General features: G+C 37.9%; 1 protein-coding gene across 1 annotated transcript in view; it reads right to left on the reverse strand.

Annotated features, from left to right (window-relative positions):
* Nucleotides 1-20,966, reverse strand: part of LOC127444237 (uncharacterized) — a 188,067-nt gene extending 167,101 nt beyond the window's left edge. The window contains 12 exon segments of the mRNA XM_051703508.1: nt 95-775; nt 777-2,135; nt 5,064-5,264; nt 6,078-6,220; nt 8,229-8,367; nt 9,786-10,350; nt 12,624-12,670; nt 12,767-12,922; nt 13,196-13,360; nt 14,302-16,102; nt 16,186-16,215; nt 19,307-20,966. Coding sequence (XP_051559468.1) covers nt 95-775; nt 777-2,135; nt 5,064-5,264; nt 6,078-6,220; nt 8,229-8,367; nt 9,786-10,350; nt 12,624-12,670; nt 12,767-12,922; nt 13,196-13,360; nt 14,302-16,102; nt 16,186-16,215; nt 19,307-19,460 — 5,441 coding nt within the window. The 5' untranslated portion in view covers nt 19,461-20,966.
* Between the last annotated feature and the right edge of the window lie 1,481 nt (nt 20,967-22,447).

Genomic DNA, 22,447 nt, shown 5'->3' on the forward strand with positions numbered 1-22,447 from the left:
GTGCTAGTGTGAAAGCAACCTAAATTGTTTTACATAGGGGCACAATCTCTCCTCAACAAAAATGTTAGCCTACAGCCCTAAATTAATCACTTACAGAGCATTTCTGCAATTCCTCACAGCTGGTATTAGTCTTCTTCTACCCTCCTCTGATGTGTTGTATTTCTTCAGGTCCAGCTCATCCAGCACCTCCTCTGACATCTGAAGCATGTAGGCGATTGCTGAACATTGAGCAGGAGAGAGTTTATTATCTGAGTGTTTGTCTGATTTCACAAACTTCTGAATCTCTCTGTACAGAGTCTGATCGTACATCTCCAGCAGACAGAGGAACAGATTGATGGATCTTTCGTTCGAGAGATGTTTGTCACTCTTGATTTTGTCTTTAATGTACTGTGAGATTTTCTTGATGTTCTCTGAGCTGTTCTCTGTGTGTGTCAGCAGATCCTGTAAGAGTCTCTGATTGGACTCCAGTGAGATTCCCAGCAGGAATCGAAGGAAAACATCCAGGCATCCATTTTCACTCTCTACAGCTTTATCTACTGCCGTTATTAACAGTTCAAACAAGTCATCATCATCAACATAAGTCTCATCAAGGAAACCTTTAAGTGCTTTAATATTCTTGGTGATACAACTATGAAACACAAAAAACGCAGCCAGAAACTCCTGAAAGCTGAGATGTATGAAGCAGATAACTTTCCTCTGATGAATCATAGATTCCTCTTTAAAGATCTCAGTGCAGATCCCAAAATGCACTGAGGCATCAGTGACATCTATGCCGCTCTCTCAGGTCCTCCTCATAGAACATGACATTGCCCTTCATCAGCTGTTTGAAAGCCAGTTCAGCAAGTTTCACAATCACTTCTCTGTTGGACTGCAGGAGTTTATCTGGATCTCTCTCTTCATACTTCTGATTCCTCATATTGATCTGAATGAGTAGGAAGTGGATGTACATTTCAGTCAGAGTTTGAGGGATTTCTGCACTGTCATCTTGTTTCAGGATGTTTTGAAGCACAGTGGATGAGATCCAACAGAAGACTGGTATGTGGCACATGATGTGGAGGCTTCTTGCTTTTCTAATGTGTGAGATGATTCTGCTGGCTTGATGCTCATCACTGATTCTCTTCCTGAAATATTCCTCCTTCTGAGGGTCAGTGAATCCCTGAATTTCTGTCACACGCTTGATGTATCTGGAGGGAATCTGATTGGCTGCTGCTGGTCTGGAGGTAATCCAGATGAGAGCAGAGGGAAGCAGATCTCCTTTGATGAGGTTTGACATCAACACACCCACTGATGAAGTCTTAGTCACATCAGAAACTTTCTCACTGTCTGAAAACATCAATGGAATTCTGCTTTCATCCAGACCATCAAAGATGAACACAACTTTACACTCATCATACATCTTTGAGTCCAGATCCTGAAGTTCAGGATAAAAGTCCAGCAGAAGTTTGTGAAGACTGTACTGCTCATCTTTAATCAAGTTCAGCTCTCGAAATGGAAGCACAAACATGAAATCTACATCCTGATTGGCTTTTTCCTCAGCCCAGTCCAGAATAAACTTCTGCACAGAGACTGTTTTTCCAATTCCAGCGATGCCTTTAGTAAGAACAGTCTTTATTTTGTCTTTTCTCTTCTCCTCACATCCTGGTTCAGGTAAGGGTTTAAAGATGTCATTGCAGTAGATTGGAGTGTCTTGTAAGTGTTGAGTTCTGGCTGATTTCTCCATGTGTAAAACCTCATGTTCTTCATTCACCACTTCACTCTCTCCCTCTATGATGTAAATCTGTGTGTAAATCCTGTTCAGGAGGGTTTGATTCTCTTGTAGTTTGATTCCCTCAAATAAGCTCTCAGACTGGTTCTTCATACTGGTTTTGTGTTGGTCTTTAACTCTCTGCAGGACATTATCTACTGGTTGGTGAGAATCCTGATGCTGGTCTCCAGTTTCCTCCAGCAGGGCTGATTTTGTGTAGAAGTGAGCAGAACTGCATTCTCCATGTTCTGCTGGACTGCTCTGGTCCCAGTAGCAGCTTATACACTGTCTGCAGAAACTGTGTACACAAGTGACAGAGACTAGATCTCTCTGAACCTGATCACAAACTCCATATCTGGCCTGAAAATTGATCAAATCATCCCTCTTCACACTGCAGAGACAAGAAGAAGAAATTGGTGGCCCTGTTTGCCACTGCTTTTTTTGAATGCCCCTCATGGCCGGGTGCCAAAATCAGCTCAACACATGTCCTTAAAACCTGCTGGTCTCGAACCAGGAACTGTTAATGGGTCAGAGGGTTGGTATAAATGGTATAATGTCTGCACCAAGAAAGGTTTTCAGAACTCAGTCTGGCAACGCTTACACAAATGTTCACAAACAGGGCTGCAACTAACGATTATTTTGATAATCGACTAATCTAACGATTATTAGAATGAATATTCAACTATTCGGGCGATTATTGCAACGATTAATCATGAGCTTTTAACCGACTATTCAGCTTGTGCCTCGACTTGAAAGGTTGTATTAAACATGCTTTCAAACAATAAAGAGTACAAAATCATCTTTTAAAAATACCTCTAAATTACATTCACTGAATTACAAGGAAAAAAAAATTGGATCTTGGATTTTTATTAAGTTTAATTCACTAAACAATTCACTATTAAAATATATATATTTTTTTGTTATCAAGTGTTTTAGATCATTTGAAAAATCTAAATGATCTAAAAATCCTTAAAGCAAGATACATTTACCTGAGAAGCAACATATAAGGTATTTAGACTTGCTTTCAGAGACTGTATCTTGAATATGTGTATTTTGTTTATCAGTGTATTTTTTCACTTGTTCATACTTCTGCTAGTGCAGTAAAGAGGAAATATTCTTATATTCAATATACAGTATATTCTCTGAAAGCAAGTCTAAAAATTGTATATGTTGCTTCTCAGGTAAATGTATCTTGTATTTTTTAATATTTAAATATATTAAATATTATATTCAACATTCTCCAAAAACATTTTTTTTCTTCTGCAGTATAGCTTCTAAAGTAAATTTACGTAAGGAGTTTTGGATATCTATATTGGAAAACATACCAAAAAACACATCAAAAACCTTTTCTTTCTTTCTTTTTTTTTTGCATTGTATAATTGTTAACTTTGATCCATCTTTAACTTACAAAAAAACAAATATTGTAATATTGCTGCGTATCACCGATTTTCTTTACAATAAGATCTGTGACACATTTATATTAAGATTCACTACGTCACGAGCCATCATGCTATAATCTAGCTGCAGCAAGCATGAGTGAGGGACAAGCATCTCCGTGCGAGACAGTGTATCAGCCGGGAAAGGTTTGGCACTCTCTTGCTATAAGTGGCTCTGACCACACAGAGAAATGCCAGTGTCTGAGTTTGTGTGTTTTTACACAACCCGCTTCCTTATTATTTTAACTTTAATAAAGGATGCATTAAAGATATAACGCCGGGGTGTTTCCTTTTTAGATGCTCTGACAGGCAGGTTTTTCTCAAGCGGAACAGCAGGTACTCCGCTTTATTTCACGTCAGGATGACACTGCTTCTGTATTTACTTATTTTTTTATTTTTTTATTATTATTCCTTCATACTTTGTGATCTACTTCACCTTCACCTACGTTTCGAAAGTTTGGAGTGTGTCTGGACTGTAAGATGTATTTTCTTCCTCTCCTCAATCAGGCACAAACTAAAGTGCTGCTCTTGCGCATCATCATTAGCATTTCAAATGATCTCATGTTGCATTAAATGAGATCAACGACTATTCAACAACGGAAATTATAACGTTGAATAATCATTTCAGCCCTAGTCACAAAATGACTTCGGATGTTAAAAATACATTCTTAATACTAGAAGTATGGCTCATAAAGACCGTGGTGTGGCATGTTTGTGGGCAGATTATGTAGTAATGCAGTCAGTAAGTCATCAGCATGTACTGCTGAGCCCCTGGTTGATAAGTTATATGAAAATAATGAAAATTTGAACTTCATTACTCAAATACATTTAGAATTTTTGAAAATATTACAGCAAAAATCCACATTTGCATGCTTCAGATTTGTGTAAGCGGTTATTTTTAGTTGTCTAATCTTTAGAGGTTGAATGATATATTGGTTTTACCAATTAATCTGTGCCAATAGTTGCTTTTTGGACCAATTGGACATATGGCAAAAATCAACACTACTAGGTTTTTTGTTTGTTTGTGCATATAGTGATAGATGCTATTTATAATGAGAGTAAATAACTCCCCTATTTAAGAGGGCATAGAGCATCGCACAAACACTCTAAACCAATACCTACCCCTAAACCTAACCTTCCCATACAAAATTAACCCTAGTTTTACTACAGTAACCATAGTATCACCAAGGTATTTTGTAGTAAAATCATAGTTACCACAAAATTACAAAATTTAGTAACACTATATTATTGTAGACGCACCATGGTTAAGTGCATCAAAGCTATATTTTCCGTCAACAAAAAAAAAAATATTACAGTGAAGCCATGGTTAACTTTTGTATGTGTTAGTCTAGCAATACAATCTAAACACGACCGATGCCGAGCCGAGGGAGAAAGCGATTCCCCCTCTCATCCAAACGAGGAAGGGGTTGCATGCGATCGACAGACCCCACCTCTTACCTGGATCAAACCTTTCTCTCAATTGCCCGACCTTTACTGTGACCAAATCGACCTTAAATTAATTTTTACTTGTGATTGTAAGTAGTAAAGGAAATATTAAGAGTGGAGACAGGAAACAGGATGGGAAAAATTGGGACAAAAGGCGAACTCAAATCCAGGTTGGAAAAACACATTCACATCACAAAATTTGAGGAAATACTGTAACACATGCTTTTATGTAGAACTCCATAGCTTCATATGAAGCAACTACTTATATACTATTTCTTAGATTCAAGTAATTTTGTTCAGTTTACACAAAATAATAAATTGACTCCTACCGATCAATCTTTCTTCGAGCTACTTATTTGTTTTGGGAAAGTTGGATTTTTTACAGTGGGGTCTCTGAGAGTGCTAGAGTCTAACCCAGGTTCCATAACTAGACTCACTTGGGGTTGAAGGTCACCATTCGATCAGAAAATTTAAGGGGTTCACACATGGAATGGTTACTCTTCACTGACACACAGCTGAGTTCTGGAGATACTGCTTTCTTGATCTGGTACTGAGCAGAAGCCCCCTTTTCTTTCCCCTCATAAAGACTGATGTTGGAGGCAGTGTCCCTGCCCTCTCTCTCCATAATTACACTAGGCCTGTTTTTGAAAACATAAATACATAAATGAGTACATATGGATACACAGCTGCATTTGGAAATACACACTCTGATTTACATAAAGAGATAAAAATCATAAGAGATAATAAGTCAACAAACCCAGTTTGCAACCCATGTTACTTCTAAAATTTGATATTTCTGACTGAAACATGATATTTAATGAAAACAAATGCAGGGTGGGAATTGATTTTATCCATCAGGAATGAATTGGATCATGAAATTTGGGCATTACAGGTGGTTGAAACATGTTTCGCCCTCGTTTCGCCCATGCTGTCATTGACGTCAGTAGAAAGTTGTTCCACAGGAAAAGCAAGATATTATACTTTGGTTAAAGATTACAAAGACCATTTTTTGGGGACTATGTACCATAAAAACTGGTTACTTGCAATGAACATACTGGTAAAAGACACTTTTTCCTTTTGCATGGCTCTATACCTCAACTACTCATCTACTGTAAATGTTATGTTGCTTATATGTAAACATCTCTCAAGTGATTGTACCATTATTATTATTTTTACATTTTAATTAGTCACTGCAATGATAACCAATATTAATGTTTAGTATCCACCTGTAAGAAAAAAATATGCAGACACAGAAAATTTTAATCCATATTTAAAATCACGATTCACAGCTAAATGTCCAGCCACTGATTTTGAAATTAAACACATATGAAGCTATAGTTAAACTTTACTTCCAATGTGTAGTCTGAATTGAGGTCTTAAGAAGGCGCATGCCATTGTCCAGTTTAAGACAGAAACAATACGTTACTGAAAGCCTGTTTCATTGAACTTACCGTGAAATGTGACAGCAGCAAAACCTTCGCCTGGCTGAGTGTTTGGCGTCGAGAGACACAGATGCGAGCAAAGTGAGGTGACTTCTGACTTCGTCTTGATGTAGGCTATAAAGATAACGTTTAATGTACAGGGTGTAAACTTTAATGAAAACATATATTTACTGACAGATATAAGAATGTTTATCGTCCCCTTCCCAGCTACAGCCTGACTCAAATCTCCCTCTAGTGGCGCTGATCATCATCAGACTCATGTGAGTCTCAAGCAGTTGTGCAGTTTACAGCTGTTTTTAACATGATTATATTTCTCACATTTACAGTGCATTCAGAGAGTATTCAGACGACTTCATTTTTTCCCACTTTTTTATGTTGCAGTCTTATGCTAAAATGCTTTAAATTATAATTTTTTCCCACATCAATCTACACTCCATACCCCATAATGTCAAAGCAAAAACCAGATTTTTGATGTTTTTGCAAATTTATTAAAAAGAAAAAACTGAAATATCACATTAACATAAGTAGTCATTCACTCATAAAACCATTCACTCATGAAAAATACATAAATAATAATAATAATTATATATATTCTTGTTGCACTCTAATGTCTTGGATACTACTGTTATGATGCTGGTGAAACTTTGTAATGCAGCACTGTCTGATGAATCGCTTATGATGTATTATTCCTCTTTTGTAAGTCGCTTTGGATAAAAGTGTCTGCCAAATTAATAAATGTAAGTAGTGTTGTCACGGTACCAAAATGTCAGTAGTCTGTACCAATACCACTGAAATTTCACGGTTCTTGATACCAATTTCGATACCACAGCAAAAACTGATAATATGATAGTGTTCTAACACATAAGTTTAGTTATTTTTAATAAAAATAATAATTATTATTATTTTATTTTTCTTCTCCCCTTATCACCCAATTTTGGAATGCCCAATTCCCACTACTTAGTAGGTCCTCGTGGTGGCACGGTTACTCACCTCAATCTGGGTGGCGGAGGACAAGTCTCAGTTGCCTCCGCTTCTGAGACCATCAATCCGCGTATCTTATTTCGTGGCTCGTTGTGCATGACACCACGGAGACACCGCATGTGAAGGCTCATGCTATTCTCCACGATCCACGCACAATTTACCACGTACCCCACTGAGAGTGAGAACCACTAATCGTGACCACGAGAAGGTTACCTCATGTGACTCTACCCTCCCTAGCAACCAGGCCAATTTGGTTGCTTAGGAGACCTGGCTGGAGTCACTCAGCACACCCTGGATTCGAACTCGCGACTCCAGGGGTGGTAGTCAGCGTTAATACTCGCTGAGCTACCCAGGCCCCCTTTAATAATTATTACTGCAGAAACACTGGTATCGTTACATCTTTTTTATTTTAGTACCGACTTGGTACCGAAGTACCGGTACTTTTGATAACACTAGATATAAGTATTCAGAACCTTTGCTATGACACTTGAAATTTAGCTCAGGTGCATCCCATTTTTCTGGATCATCTTTGAAATGTTTCTACACTTTGATTGGAGTCCACCTGTGGCATATTCAATTGATTGGACATGATTTGGAAAGGCACACACCTTTCTATATAAGGTCTCACAGCTGAAAATGCATATCAGAACAAAAACCAAGCCATGAGGTCAAAGGAACTGCCTGCAGAGCTCAGAGACAGGGTTGTGTCATGGCGCAGATCTGGGGAAGGCTACAAAAACTTTCGGCTGCATTGAAGGTTCCAAAGAGCACAGTGGCCTCCACAATTCTTAAATGGAAGAAGTCTGGAACAAACAGGACTCTTCCTAGAGCTGGCCACCCGGCCAAACTGAGCAATCAGGGGAGAAGGGCCTTGGTAAGAGAGGTGACCAAGAACCCGATGGTCACTCTGGTTGAGCTCCAGAGATCATGTGTGGAGATGGGAGAAACTTGCAGAAGGACAACCATCACCACAACACTCCACCGATCTGGGCTTTATGACAGAGTGGTCAGATGGAAGCCTCTCCTCAGTACAAGACACATTAAAAAGCACCTAAAGGACTTTCAGACTGTGAGAAAAAAGATTCTCTGGTCTGATGAAATGAAGATTGAACTGTTTAGCCTCAATTCCAAGCATCATGTCTGGAGGAAACTAGGCACCGCTCATCACCAGCATGATACCATCCCAACGATGAAGCATGGTGGTGGTAGCATCATGCTGTGGGGGTGTTTTTCATTGGCAGGGACTGGGGTTCTGGTCAGGGTTGAAGGAAAGCTGAACGCAGCAAAACAGAGATATACTTCCAACAGGACAATGACCCTAAGCATACAGCCAAGACAACACAAGAGTGACTTAGAGACTACTCTGTGAATGTCCTTGAGTGGCCCAGCCAGAGCCCGGACTTGAACCCAATCAAACATCTCTGGAGAGACCTGAAAATGGCTGTCCACCGACGGTCCCCATCCAACCTGACAGAGCTTGAGAGGATCTGCAGAGAAGAATGGCAGAAAGTCCCCAAATGAAGTATGGAGTGTAGATTGATGTGAAAAAAATAATAATTTAAAGCATTTTAGCATAAGGCTGCAACATAACAAAATGTGAAGAAATGAAGGGGTTTGAATACTTTCTGAATGCACTGTAACTAAACCTGAAGTAACGAAACACATGGAAACACTCCTCATTAACAAAATATATACCTTTCTCTCAGGAAAGTCAGATCTGTAAAACCCTTGGCTTTGTCATCACTTATTCTCCAACGAACTGCATCACGCTATTGGCTGTTTCCATTCCCGCCTTCTCCTGAATAGACCTCTCGATTTCCGATTGGCTGTTGCGTTGCTGTGCCAATGCTATGTTGACTTTTACCATAGATTTGAGAGAGGCAAAGTAGCACTAATTTGAAGGTAAGCACCTTACTGAAAAAATAAAACAATAGAAATGGTCTCCACCACATATATTATTATGAGTGTAGTTTGTTTTGGGCCATATTGCATTTTGGTTCAAAGGAATATTCAGTGTTCAGTACAATTTAAGCTTAATTAACAGCATTTGTGGCAAGAGACACTGCGGAATATATCAAAAAGAAAATACGTGTGGCAGAATCAGCAGAGAGGACCATGAATCTGTTCTACTGTTTGAGTGAACTGAAAGATGACTCTCTGATGGAGGAAATCCAGAAGTATCTGAACTCAGGAAGTCTTTCATCACAGACTCTCTCGTCTGTTCAGTGGTCAGCTCTGGTGTTTGTGCTGCTGATGTCAGTGTCGGGATTACAGGATTTTGTTGTCATGACAACAAATTTGTAATGTATTATATTATTATGTATTGATATAATTTTACACAGATGTGGTTATTTAGCAATTTTATCACACTAAAATCATGTTAACATGTATAATGTTCTGATCATGATCACCACATCATATCATTCAATGACAGAAGCAATTATTTTCGTGGAAACGAGTAAAATGTGCAGGAAATTTACAATCAATCACTACACGAGATTAGATTATCTTGTCCTTAACAAATAAATGTACCTGAATATTTAAATGTCATTTGCAATGTCCTTTATTTTAACATATAAACAATGAGACAAACAAAAGGTAATTAAAGTTAACCCGTAAAAAACAAAAATACTGGCTTCATTAAATGAAAGAGACATGTACAGTGTATAGAAAGAAAGAAACAAGAAAATAAACGGGGATGGAATAATGTTGTATAATCAGGTCTCTGTATGTCAGTGTGTCATCAGTTTTTGGGAAACTGATGGCCACTCAATACTGCGCAAAGACACTGTTGAATCTATGACTAAAAATCCAGCATAGAGGGGTTCACTGAATGTGCTGTTGAATGTGTGTAAATGTGTGAGTGTGTGTGTGTCAGAGACGCTGTAGAAGGACAGAGTGCCAGCCGACCAGTCCAGATACACTCCTATTACATAAGAACAGGGCCCTGTGGCTGGTATAACAACTTTGTTCTTATTGTGCCGGGCGATGTACTTGTCTTTAGTGCAGTCAAGACTCCAGGATTTAGCATTTTGTCCGAACCAGCACTCATCTGTTCTGCCCTTCCTGCTGATGCCTTTGTATGAAACTCCTACATGAGCTCCGATCTCGCTCCATTCAGCCTCCCAGTAACTGCGTCCAGTCAGACTTTCTCTACACAGAACCTGGGACCACTGGTCAAACCTCTCTGGGTGATCAGGACTCTGATGCTTCTCCTTTAACCATGTTACCTTCCTGTTATCCTCAGACACTTGAAGATCTGTGTGTGCTGTGTCTGGATCTAATGTGAGATTACAGGCATCTGGTGACAGAGAAAGAAAAAATATTATACAGTAAATACACAGAGACTTCTTATTGTACAAGCGCTCTGGAGATCTGAAACTTAATGTGCATGGGCAGTAGGACTGTAGGTCTCGCTAGTCGATATACAGGTGCATCTCAATAAATTAGAATGTCGTGGAAAAGTTCATTTATTTCAGTAATTCAACTCAAATTGTGAAACTCGTGTATTAAATAAATTCAGTGCACACAGACTGAAGTAGTTTAAGTCTTTGGTTCTTTTAATTGTGATGATTTTGGCTCACATTTAACAAAAACCCACCAATTCACTATCTCAAAAAATTAGAATATTTTGACATGCCAATCAGCTAATCAACTCAAAACACCTGCAAAGGTTTCCTGAGCCTTCAAAATGGTCTCTCAGTTTGGTTCAATAGGCTACACAATCATGGGGAAGACTGCTGATCTGACAGTTGTCCAGAAGACAAACATTGACACCCTTCACAAGGAGGGTAAGCCACAAACATTCATTGCCAAAGAAGCTGGCTGTTCACAGAGTGCTGTATCCAAGCATGTTAACAGAAAGTTGAGTGGGAGGAAACAGTGTTGAAGAAAAAGATGCACAACCAACCGAGAGAACTGCAGCCTTATGATTGTCCAGCAAAATCGATTCAAGAATTTGGGTGAACTTCACAAGGAATGGACTGAGGCTGGGGTCAAGGCATCAAGAGCCACCACACACAGACATGTCAAGGAATTTGGCTACAGTTGTCGTATTCCTCTTGTTAAGCCACTCCTGAACCACAGACAACGTCAGAAGCGTCTTACCTGGGCTAAGGAGAAGAAGAACTGGACTGTTGCCCAGTGTTCCAAAGTCCTCTTTTCAGATGAGAGCAAGTTTTGTATTTCATTTGGAAACCAAGGTCCTAGAGTCTGGAGGGAGGGTGGAGAAGCTCATAGCCCAAGTTGCTTGAAGTCCAGTGTTAAGTTTCCACAATCTGTGATGATTTGGGGTGCAATGTCATCTGCTGGTGTTGGTCCATTGTGTTTTTTGAAAACCAAAGTCACTGCACCTGTTTACCAAGAAATTTTGGAGCACTTCATGCTTCCTTCTGCTGACCAGCTTTTTAAAGATGCTGATTTCATTTTCCAGCAGGATTTGGCACCTGCCCACACTGCCAAAAACACCAAAAGTTGGTTAAATGACCATGGTGTTGGTGTGCTTGACTGGCCAGCAAACTCACCAGACCTGACCCCATAGAGAATCTATGGAGTATTGTCAAGAGGAAAATGAGAAATGAGACCAAAAAATGCAGATGAGCTGAAGGCCACTGTCAAAGAAACCTGGGCTTCCATACCACCTCAGCAGTGCCACAAACTGATCACCTCCATGCCACGCCAAACTGAGGCAGTAATTAAAGCAATAGGAGCCCCTACCAAGTATTGAGTACATATACAGTAAATGAGCATACTTTCCAGAAGGCCAACAATTCACTAAAAATGTTTTTTTTATTGGTCTTATGATGTATTCTAATTTTTTGAGATAGTGAATTGGTGGGTTTTTGTTAAATGTGAGCCAAAATCATCACAATTAAAAGAACCAAAGACTTAAACTACTTCAGTCTGTGTGCATTGAATTTATTTAATACACGAGTTTCACAATTTGAGTTGAATTACTGAAATAAATGAACTTTTCCATGACATTCTAATTTATTGAGATGCACCTGTACATCACAATATTTAATATTTAAAATGGTTTTGAAATGGATTAGGTTTTATTTTTTTACAAATCAGAGGAAACATAATTTTGACCAAAAAGCAGTTGCTGCCAAGTAGATTCAAAATGTTAAATCCAAGTTTTTCACGAAATGAACAGAAAGAACAAGAATATTTAATCATTTTCTTTTGTATGATTGTAACTAGTGTTTGACCGATACAGCTTTTTTATTGTTCACTGCTGATACCTAGAGAGTAGGGTGGCTGATATAATGGCGATATGTATGATATCTCACAATTTATTGATAGTGAATGAAGCATTTAGCATCATAGTATGTGAACCGATATAACAATAAACATAATTACCTGCAAATTTCTTAACGAAAACAATTTAAAAAAAATGTATGTGTGAGTGATGATGCAAGTGAATCGTTAAACCAATTCATTAAAACAGACGCATCGAAAGAACTATCTATCTCTATCAGTGTTTGCTACTAAGGTTTAAATCAGAGATGAGATTAAAATATATTGCCCAGTCCTAATGAGCAGGTATTTCTTTAGTGTGTGTGTTTGGTTTACATTTCCGTAGTCCTGGTTTTATCCTGATATCGCCGCCGTGGTCCAAACTGACACAGAGAGAAATATACACATAAATTAATTATTAACAACACTGGCTTAATAGTGGATTGTTAAACATACACATGTATAGAGATTTAACATACTTAATGGTCTCAAGGTTTAAGTTTCTCAAATGTCTCTCTCCTGAGTCTCCTGGATGATTGTAGCTCAGATCCAGCTCTTTCAGGTGTGAAGGGTTTGAACTTAGAGCTGAAGCCAGGTAAGAACACCCTTCCTCTGTTACCATACAGCCAGAAAGCCTGTGAAGAATCCACAATAATGTGTTTATATCCTCTTTTATTTAGGACAATCAAGAGCATCAAAACAAGTGTGATCGTTTAGCTTTGTGTGAAATTCTTTTATATATAAGTGATTTTTTTATCAGTATAATTTAGTAAAATATATTTCACTCATTACAGCCAATTATAATGTGTAGAGCCCACATAGACCTTTGATTTAAACACATATTATTCCTCATTTAGATTGAAGCGGTTATCTCCTTTTCACTTGACAAAGTAAGTGAAGTTACACACCTCAAAGTCACAAGTTTAGAGCTCTTCAGTCCATGAGTGAGCAGCTTCACTCCTGAGTCCTGCAGGTCATTGTTACTCAGGTCCAGCTCTCTCAGGAGGGAGTTTGAGCTGAGAACAGAAGCTAGCCTTGAACAGCTGTCCTTAGTGAGATTACAGTTGTTTAGCCTGGAACAGAAAATCAGACAAAGGCACAAGACTGTGTACTTAACGTCTTTAATGAGGGAATGAAATACAATCCCATGAAGCATTGCGGATGACGCAATCAAATGAAAAATGGTAGAAAAATATAAAACTATTGATTTAAAGTTGTTGATTTAAGTATAGACACAATGCATTGAAACTTTGTTGCAAAACAGGGAGACTGACTTGATTGTGTCATTCACAGTGCATCACATTTTGTCACCAACGGTCGCTGTTGTGTGTTGCTGAAGGTCACCAGCTCTCATTGAAAATGAATGGTCTCCTGTTACTTTGTGGCTGCGAGTCGCTGACCATGTAAATGGGACTTCAGTTTTGCTTGATACTAGTGACAGCACAACATAAGGATTTCTAAATGCAGGGATCTCAAAATGTGTTTTTCTAAGTTTCAAACTATGTTTAACTTGACACAGTGACCTAATAACGACCTAATAACCCTTTATTCACAATAAAAGTGAGATGCTCCAAAAGCATCCATCTGACATGTGTACAATGACAAAGCCCTTATAATAAATCTCAGACGGATTGATGAATTCAATTGCAAAATGGATTGCTGTGGACTGTAGGCCAGTAAGAGACATGTTCAATAATATGGAATTAAACAATATATTGCTTTCTAAAGCCACTTTTTGTATTGTCTTATCAATCTTACTCATCTGCCACAATAATGTAATGCATTTTAAATATTTTAATTATATCATTATATATTAAATTTTTGTTATTTGGGGGCTTTCTTTGCAAATATTTATATATGCAATTTATTCAATTAAATATGTTCATCAATTGACAGCCCTATTAATCGTTAATTGTGTTTGTTCCAGTTTTCTTAACTTCTAGCTATGCATTTAGAGATGGCTCTCTTTAAAAAAAACACTCAGTTTGCCTGTAAATAAAATTGTTCTCCTTACAGAGATCTTCTTGTGTTTTTTATCACTGGCAGTAGTCTCAGTAGTGCTTCATCTGATCTTCTGTACTTCTGCAGCTCAAAAGTCTCTTGAGTCTCTTCTGACATCAGCAGCACAAACACCAGAGCTGACCACTGAACAGACGAGAGAGTCTGTGATGAAAGACTTCCTGAGTTCAGATACTTCTGGATTTCCTCCATCAGAGAGTCATCTTTCAGTTCACTCAAACAGTAGAACAGATTCATGGTCCTCTCTGCTGATTCTGCCACACGTATTTTCTTTTTGATATATTCCGCAGTGTCTCTTGTGCTTTCTTCTTCAATCTTTAGTGTTGGCAGAAGTTCCTTCAGCTCATCCTGATTGGACTCCAGTGAGAGACCCAGTAGGAACCTGAGGAACAGGTCCAGGTGTCCGTTTTTGCTCTGTAAGGCATTTTTAACTGCAGCCTTATGAAGGTGAAATGATGAGTTTTTGAAAAACCATTTGCATTTTTCTTTCAGAGTTTGAGAGAATGGATTCCTCTTATAAAATTTGTGTAGACAAAACAAATAGAGAGCAGCAAGGAATTCCTGGACACTGAGGTGCACAAAGCTGTAGACCATTCGCTCTGACGAGCCCTTTTCCTCCTTAAAGATCTGAGTGCATAACCCAGAGTATACTGACCCTTCACTGACATCCAGTCCACATTCCTCAAGATCTTCTTTGTAGAAAATCAGATTACACTTTTCAAGCTGACTGAAGGCCAATGAGCCAAGCCTCAAAATGATGTGCTGAAAATCAAAATTTTTTGGAGACCCTTCCAAGTATTTCTTCTTCATCTGGAGCATCTGACGACGTAGAAAGTTTGTGTACATCCCTGTGAGAGTTGTGGGTGTTTTGTCATGGTTCTCTTGAGCCAGCAGAGGCTGAAGCACAGTGACAGAGATCCAGCAGAATACAGGAATGTGGCACATGATGTAGAGGCTCCTGGATTTCCTGATGTGAGAGATTATTTTTTCTGACACAGGTTTGCTGTTATTCTTGAAGTATTGCTCTTTTTGTTCATTATTGAATCCTCGTACCTCTGTCACCTGATCGATGTAGTCTCGGGGTATTTGACTAGCTGCTGCCGGTCTAGAAGTGATCCAGATAAGGGCAGAGGGAAGCAGACTTCTGCTGATCAGGTTTGTAACTATCTTACTTACTGTTGTTTTTTCATGAATATCTGCAAACCTCTCACTCTCATCAAAGCTCAAAGGGAAGCGACATTCATCCAGCCCATCAAAAATAAACATGACCGTACCTTCATCTTCCGGAAGAGACTGCAGTTTAGTTGAACTAAAGAAGTTTTTGTGAAGCAGTTCCATAAGACTGCAGTCTTTTTTAATCAAATTCAGCTCACGGAATGGGAGTGGAAAAATAAAGACTATATCCTGATTTTCCATTCCTTCAGCCCAGTCAAGGATGAATTTACTGACCGAGACAGTTTTGCCCACACCTGCGATCCCCATTGTCAGCACTTTTCTGTTCCTTCGACCCGTATCACACTGGACTTTAAAAATGTCGTTGCATGTGATTGGCGTATCCTCAACAGCAGGTCGGTTGAGATTTGATTCGATATGTCTCACCTCGTGCTCGTTCACCACTCCCCCAGTCTCATTCTCCACCACGTAGAGATCTGTATAAATGTCATTCAGAAATTTCCGATGACCGGTCAGTGAATTACCATCCAATATCCGTTCATAGTCCCGTTGTAAGATGTTCTTCAGTGTGCTGGAGATCTTTGTGTAATCGTGATGTTTAGCTGTGTCTTTTACAGGAACATCTATGCAAAAAAGAATACAAAATGAGACCCTGAAACATGATTAAAGTTGTCAAAATTCTAATTTAAAGAATTAAATTGCCCACCTTCAGGTGGTGTAGGAGCATGAGCTGTTCCTGAGAGACAGAAAAAGAGAGGAAGGTAAGAATTCTTTCATCAACACAAAGTCTACTAGACATATAGTTTGTAATTCCTCTTAAATCTGCTAAAGTCTACATGAAACTGCAATTGCATCCCATTTTACTTCCATAACCGGATGTATTTTAGAGTGAAACGGGATATTCTATTAGATAAATTGTAGGGTGGTACTTCATTTTATCCATCAGAAATTAATCGTATCGTGAAAAGTGTTACATATCAGAATGGAGCCATGTGGTTGGAGGAAAGGGTTGAAAAATAAAAAGCTTGGTGATGTCTGCCAAAAAGGAATGTCCTTTCAGAGGCAAAGCGAGTTATTAAATTTAAATCAAACATTACGAAGATAATCTTTTTTTTCTTCTTCTTTAGAATAACGTGCACTGGTATATCTTGCACATGAAAACCACAATAGTGGTTTTAAGAAAGTAAATCGGGCAGGCTGATCACATGAAAATTGCATGACTGTGGCAACATTTCTGCAAAATTATCTTTTGGGGTTCTTTACACATATCGTGTCCACCAAGTGCCACTAAAAGCGAGTTAAATGGTCTCCCAAACAGATGAGGTTTTTAAGGTTAACCCTCTGGGGTCGACGGATGCGGCGGTGCGTCCTGCTGGATTTTTTCCTCATAACAGCGGAAACAACTTAAAATACTCATTTTTGGGTATACAGATAAGTGTAAGACATCATTAGAGACTATAAAGGGTCTACTTTTATTTGTGTTCACTCACAATTACAACAAAACCTTGTGATTTTGTAATATAAAAAAAATAAACAGGGTGCGCTTTCAGCCGTCTCTGTCTCCGCGAGCATCTTTCTTAAACATGTCACAAAAATGAACTGAAACTCCGCGAATATTTATCACACAAACATGAAACATATGTCTAAAGAAAGCTTCAAATGTCTACTTTTAAATAAAACAATTCAAATTTAAAACAAATATTCTCCTGCAATGTAATCTGTATGAAACAAAGCGATGTACAGTTTCTCCTGGCTCAGCTAATTATCTCTAATGAGATCACACCCACCAGCAGAGCGCGCTATTCATACGGTAATGTGCTGAGGCGATCAATGCAAATGGCAAATGCCCGCAACAATGCCTTAAAAAGCATCAAGTTCATTCACTTTTGGAAGATGGCATGCTACACAGGTGAGGAAGCTCTACAGATGGTCCTGGATAGTGACGAAGAGTTCACATTTTCATCAGAAGAAGAGCGGGAATCCGACGAGGAACGTTTGCATTTTAAAGAGCGACTTGATCCAGCCGAGGATACAATTTCGGATGAGTAAGTCATTTAGTTTTACTTACATATTAGTTGACATGCTATTTTATATAAACATGGATGTATTTTACTAGTTGAACTATTTCCAGACTTGCCAGCCGGTATTCAGAGTATTGAAATTTGAAATATGTCCTAATAGGCAAGTTTTAGTTACATTTAAATGTTGTTTCGGCTAAAGCAGGGATTTCAATTGTATGCTGTATGATATAAATATGATATGTAATATGATATAAAAATAATATGAATGTTTAGATTATATTTTAACTAGTGTTTATGCTGCCTCATTATCATCAATGAAGCTTGTGCTTGCAAATATCTGTTTGGGTGTAAATGTGTAAAATGTGCTGTAAATATGCCCATATTACAAAATCAGCATATTAGAATGATTTCTGAAGAACATGTGACACTGAAGACTGCAGTAATGATGCTGAAAATTCAGCTTTGATCACAGGAATAAATTGCATTTGACAATATATTCAAACAGAAAACAGTTATTTTAAATTGTAAAAATATTTCACAATATCACTGTTTTTGCTGTATTTTGGATCAAATAAATGCAGCCTTGGTGAGCAGAAGAGACTTCTTTTAAAAACATTAAAAAATCTTACTGATCTAAAACTATTAAACGGTAGTGTAGGTCTAAAGTTTTTAAGTAAAGTCTTTATGTAAAGATGTAATGTATAGCCAGATAATACATTCAATCATTAATCTCCTCACATTCATTCTCTCTCAGGGGAGGGGTCTTTGTCTCCTCGTGTATGAATCACATCAATATTAATGATCATCCACGCCTCCTAACATATGACCTTTCTAACACTAAAAGTGTCTTACAAAAGTTAAATGACTATATTGTTTTGTATGAATGAGTGATCAGGATGGTTTTCACATCATTTTTGTAGCAAAAACTCTAGGCTACAAGATCCAGTTCTCAAAAGTCTTGTGAACAAATGATTAGTATGTGATATATGGCCTTATTTCTGTTTTTTTTTTAAAACACACATAAACGTTATTTTCTCAAAAATACAAACATGTACATACATGTTGTTCACATATAATTGTAGCCCAATTTGTGCTGAATATAGTGTTTTCAGACTTTAGCCATTAATATGTTTTTAAGCAACTGAAAAAAGCACAAATGTCAAGGCATGTCAAAACTTCTCCAGGGCCCAAAACACCCTCAGACCCCAGAGGGTTAATGCTGTATCGAGTTTAAAATCAACAAAACCGACCTCCCTTACCTAAACCTTATAACCTAAACATAACAGCGTCAAAAAAGCTAATTTGAGATGGAAAAACACAACCGCATCATTTTGTGGTGCTTCTTTGACACTTTGGGCTCATGTGTCGACTTGCGTGCTCTTCAGGACTTGTATCCCACTCCTTTACATCACAACCGCAACGCTCTATCAGTTGAGCAACCGTGAAATCTGATCACACTCTAACAAGCTTGTAAATGTAGTTGGTTATGTGATGCAAATGTTAAAATGAGTCTTGCGCTAAAGTAAAAGTGTCTAGATGTCAAAAGATAGAAAATAGGTATAGTAATGTGTTTACTGTATATGAGATTGGGTTGAAAAGGGGCCATTTTTGATTTCGTGCACAACATATGCACACTCCTAAACATCTGCTTACATAGCCGGAATGGCTATGCAGGGTTTTTTTTAATTTTTTTTATTTAAATTATATTCTTTTATAAAAGAGCATGACAAAAATGACAGACCAGAAATTATTTGAACCATCTTAATTTTTCAGCCCAAGCAAATCAGATAAAACAATTTCAGGTACCTCCATGCTTTGAGTCAGAGGTGAAGTAAACTGGACCATTAAATGTGTTTGCTGTGACCACAGGAGCATGAACAGAACTCTTATTCTGAGCTGTGATGGTGGAGTGGACTAATACTGGACTGGATGAGGTAGCCATATTCTCATTCAGTAGCATTCATGATATCACTCCTAATGAGAGAGAGTGAGAGAGAGAGAGAGAGAGAGAGCAGTTGTAGAGAGAAAGCTTGGAATTATTAAATATGATTAAATGATACATGTAAGTTATACATTGTTACACTATAAAAACGAATTCTGGAGTACTAAACTTATTCATCACAGTAATTTAATGGCTTTGTCCACAGTGAGAGACTGTAAAATTGCTTTTAAACAACTACAACACAATTATGGACTGTATTTGAAAATAAAGGATTGCTGAAGACAACTGCACAAATACATATTATGTTGCAATTTACTAAATACAATAAAAGGCATACTGTATAAACAAATGGCTGATTACCAGAGAAACTGATGACAATAACTGTACTTTTACAATAAGTGGTTGGCAGTACTTTACTGTAATTACTTTCAATAACTGCATCTACCTTACTGATTTCATGACTGATGCAAGTGGCTAGAGTCCTTCCTATATTTTTGATACTTTTGCTTATTGATATTGATATTATACAAGCATATTCATATCCACATTTATGTACTCAACTATAATCAGAAGCTATGCAATATATATATTCATATACTCACATTTATGTAATCAGTTTATGTCTACTCTTTATATGACATTATCACTTGTACATTTTGTACTCTTAGTATATGAACTCGTTGCCCTTTTGACCTGATGAGGTTTCAGAGCTGGGTGCAGAGAGAGCTTGGTTTTGTGGTTTTTATTGTTTCGTGCAATGTACAGACATCAGTTTGTACACATGGATGCCGCTGAGACACCCGATATGGCCTGACACTTTGAGTTACACTTCAACCCGCAGAACTCGCTGTGCCAAAAAAAAAAGTATTTTTGGCATAGTCTCAAGAGGGTATAAAGGCTTTAACAAATCTTTGATTCATTAGACTAACATCTCAACCCGGCAGCTCTCCGCATCTGATCTCCAAATTTGAGGTCTCATCTTGACTCTCTGTACTTTAACTTTTTTCCATTTACTTTCTTAGTTTATTAGACAAAGACAAGACTTTGTATTATTAGGTTTATTCCAGGACTTAGTCCTTGGATATATCCTTAAGAGATATCTACTTAACATTTTATAATCAAACAGTTATTTTCTGTATTATTACATTTATTCTCATTATTTCATATTTTATTAATGTTTTTTTTTTTTTTTCATTTCTGTAAAATAAAAATTGTTATTCCTTCTACAAATCATCTGGTTTATTAACGTAATTTCCATCTGCTGGATCTCACTGCATCAAAGACAATGCATTAAAAGTAATTTGAGCTCCACTAATAGCGTGAATTTATAATAAAGTTCTGGCAGTATAGGTGCATCCACTTACTGCAAATATCTTTTTTATTTTAAACAGCACGTAGCTAAAACATGTTATGTGTTATGCATCTACACTTCAATGACTAAATCTCGTCTTTATGTTACACATGTTAAAGAAACACAGCATTTAATTATCTACAGTTATGTTCGAGTCTACGTGTTTATAATGCACAAATGTCGACTTAACTGTGCAGGACTGATCCGAGTCTTCAGATATAGGACAATACCTAAACAGGTTGGAATGGATGGCAGCCATGATCTTTAGAAAGAAAACAGAGAACTCAACTAAATGTGTTCTTTCACTGACTAAACAATTAAAGTCTTGTGCAAAAACTATACAGGTGAAAGTGAAACTGCCGTTGGTCCACCGTCGACGTCACGGTGAGCTTCCGCTCGATCTTAAAGATGTCCCGTTACGTGAGCGAGGTACAGTTGGTTGCACGTTCGATATTCGTGGGTATCCGCCTAAGGTGTTTCAGGGACCGTCTAAAAACTCCACACACAGCGCTAAAACGTCACGGGCGTCTGAGCATTCAATCCAAAAGTTTGTAGTAAGCATCTTTTGGACATACTGACTTATGCCTTATCATATGAGTACAGTAATCAATTATTTAAGAAAAAAATCATACAAATTCAACAAAATGTTATTTTCACTGTAATAACTTCACATTTTTGGCTTCAGGAAATATTGATCTTTTTTATTTTATTTATTTATTTTTTATCCCTTTTTCTCTCCAGTTTGGAATGCCCAATTCCCACTACTTAGTAGCTCCTCATGGTGGCGCGGTTACTCACCTCAATCCGGGTGGCGGAGGACAAGTCTCAGTTGCCTCCGCTTCTGAGATCATCAGTCCGCACATCTTATCACGTAGCACATTGTGTATGACACCGCGGAGACTCACAGCATGTGGAGGCTCATGCTACTCTCCGCAATCCACACACAACTTACCACGTGCCCCAATGACAGCGAGAACCACTAATCGCGACCACGAGGAGGTTACCCCATGTGACTCTACCCTCCCTAGCAACCAGGCCAATTTGGTTGCTTAGAAGACCTGGCTGGACTCAGCACACCCTGGATTCTAACTCACAACTCCAGGGGTGGTAGTCAGTGTCAATACTCACTGAGCTGAGCTTGATCATTAAAATAAACAAATTTTACTGTGAACATAATGTTGTCAACTTTCCTTAATTAAACACTCTATTTGTGACACAAGATATTGAGATTATGCTGTACTCATAATAATGAAGAAACGTTGCTAATTATTTTAAGTGAAGCGACATTAATCTGGAGTTTAGTAAACTCAACCTAATTTGTAAAGATTCCTTGGGAAACCACGTGATGCAGAACGTGATTGAATTTTAAGCAAGCATATTTGGGACTGGCTCATGAACAACGCGAGGTGTTTTACCAAAATTTCAAAGATAATTTACTTTAAACATAGTGTGAAATCAGTAGAGTTTTTTGCCATCAATTTTCTGTTTATTCAAGTTTCTGTTTGCTTAAAGAAGTTACGTAAACTTACCCTACATTTAGCTTGTAAATCTACAGTATATTAAATGTGTCTGCATGAGGCTAATTAGATGTGTACATGTAAGCCTGCATACACTCTTCATCTTTAACCACTGCTCAGGGCCCTTGTAAAAAATG

Source organism: Myxocyprinus asiaticus, chromosome 7 (genome assembly GCF_019703515.2).
Source record: "Myxocyprinus asiaticus isolate MX2 ecotype Aquarium Trade chromosome 7, UBuf_Myxa_2, whole genome shotgun sequence".
Classification (NCBI taxonomy): Eukaryota; Metazoa; Chordata; class Actinopteri; order Cypriniformes; family Catostomidae; genus Myxocyprinus; species Myxocyprinus asiaticus.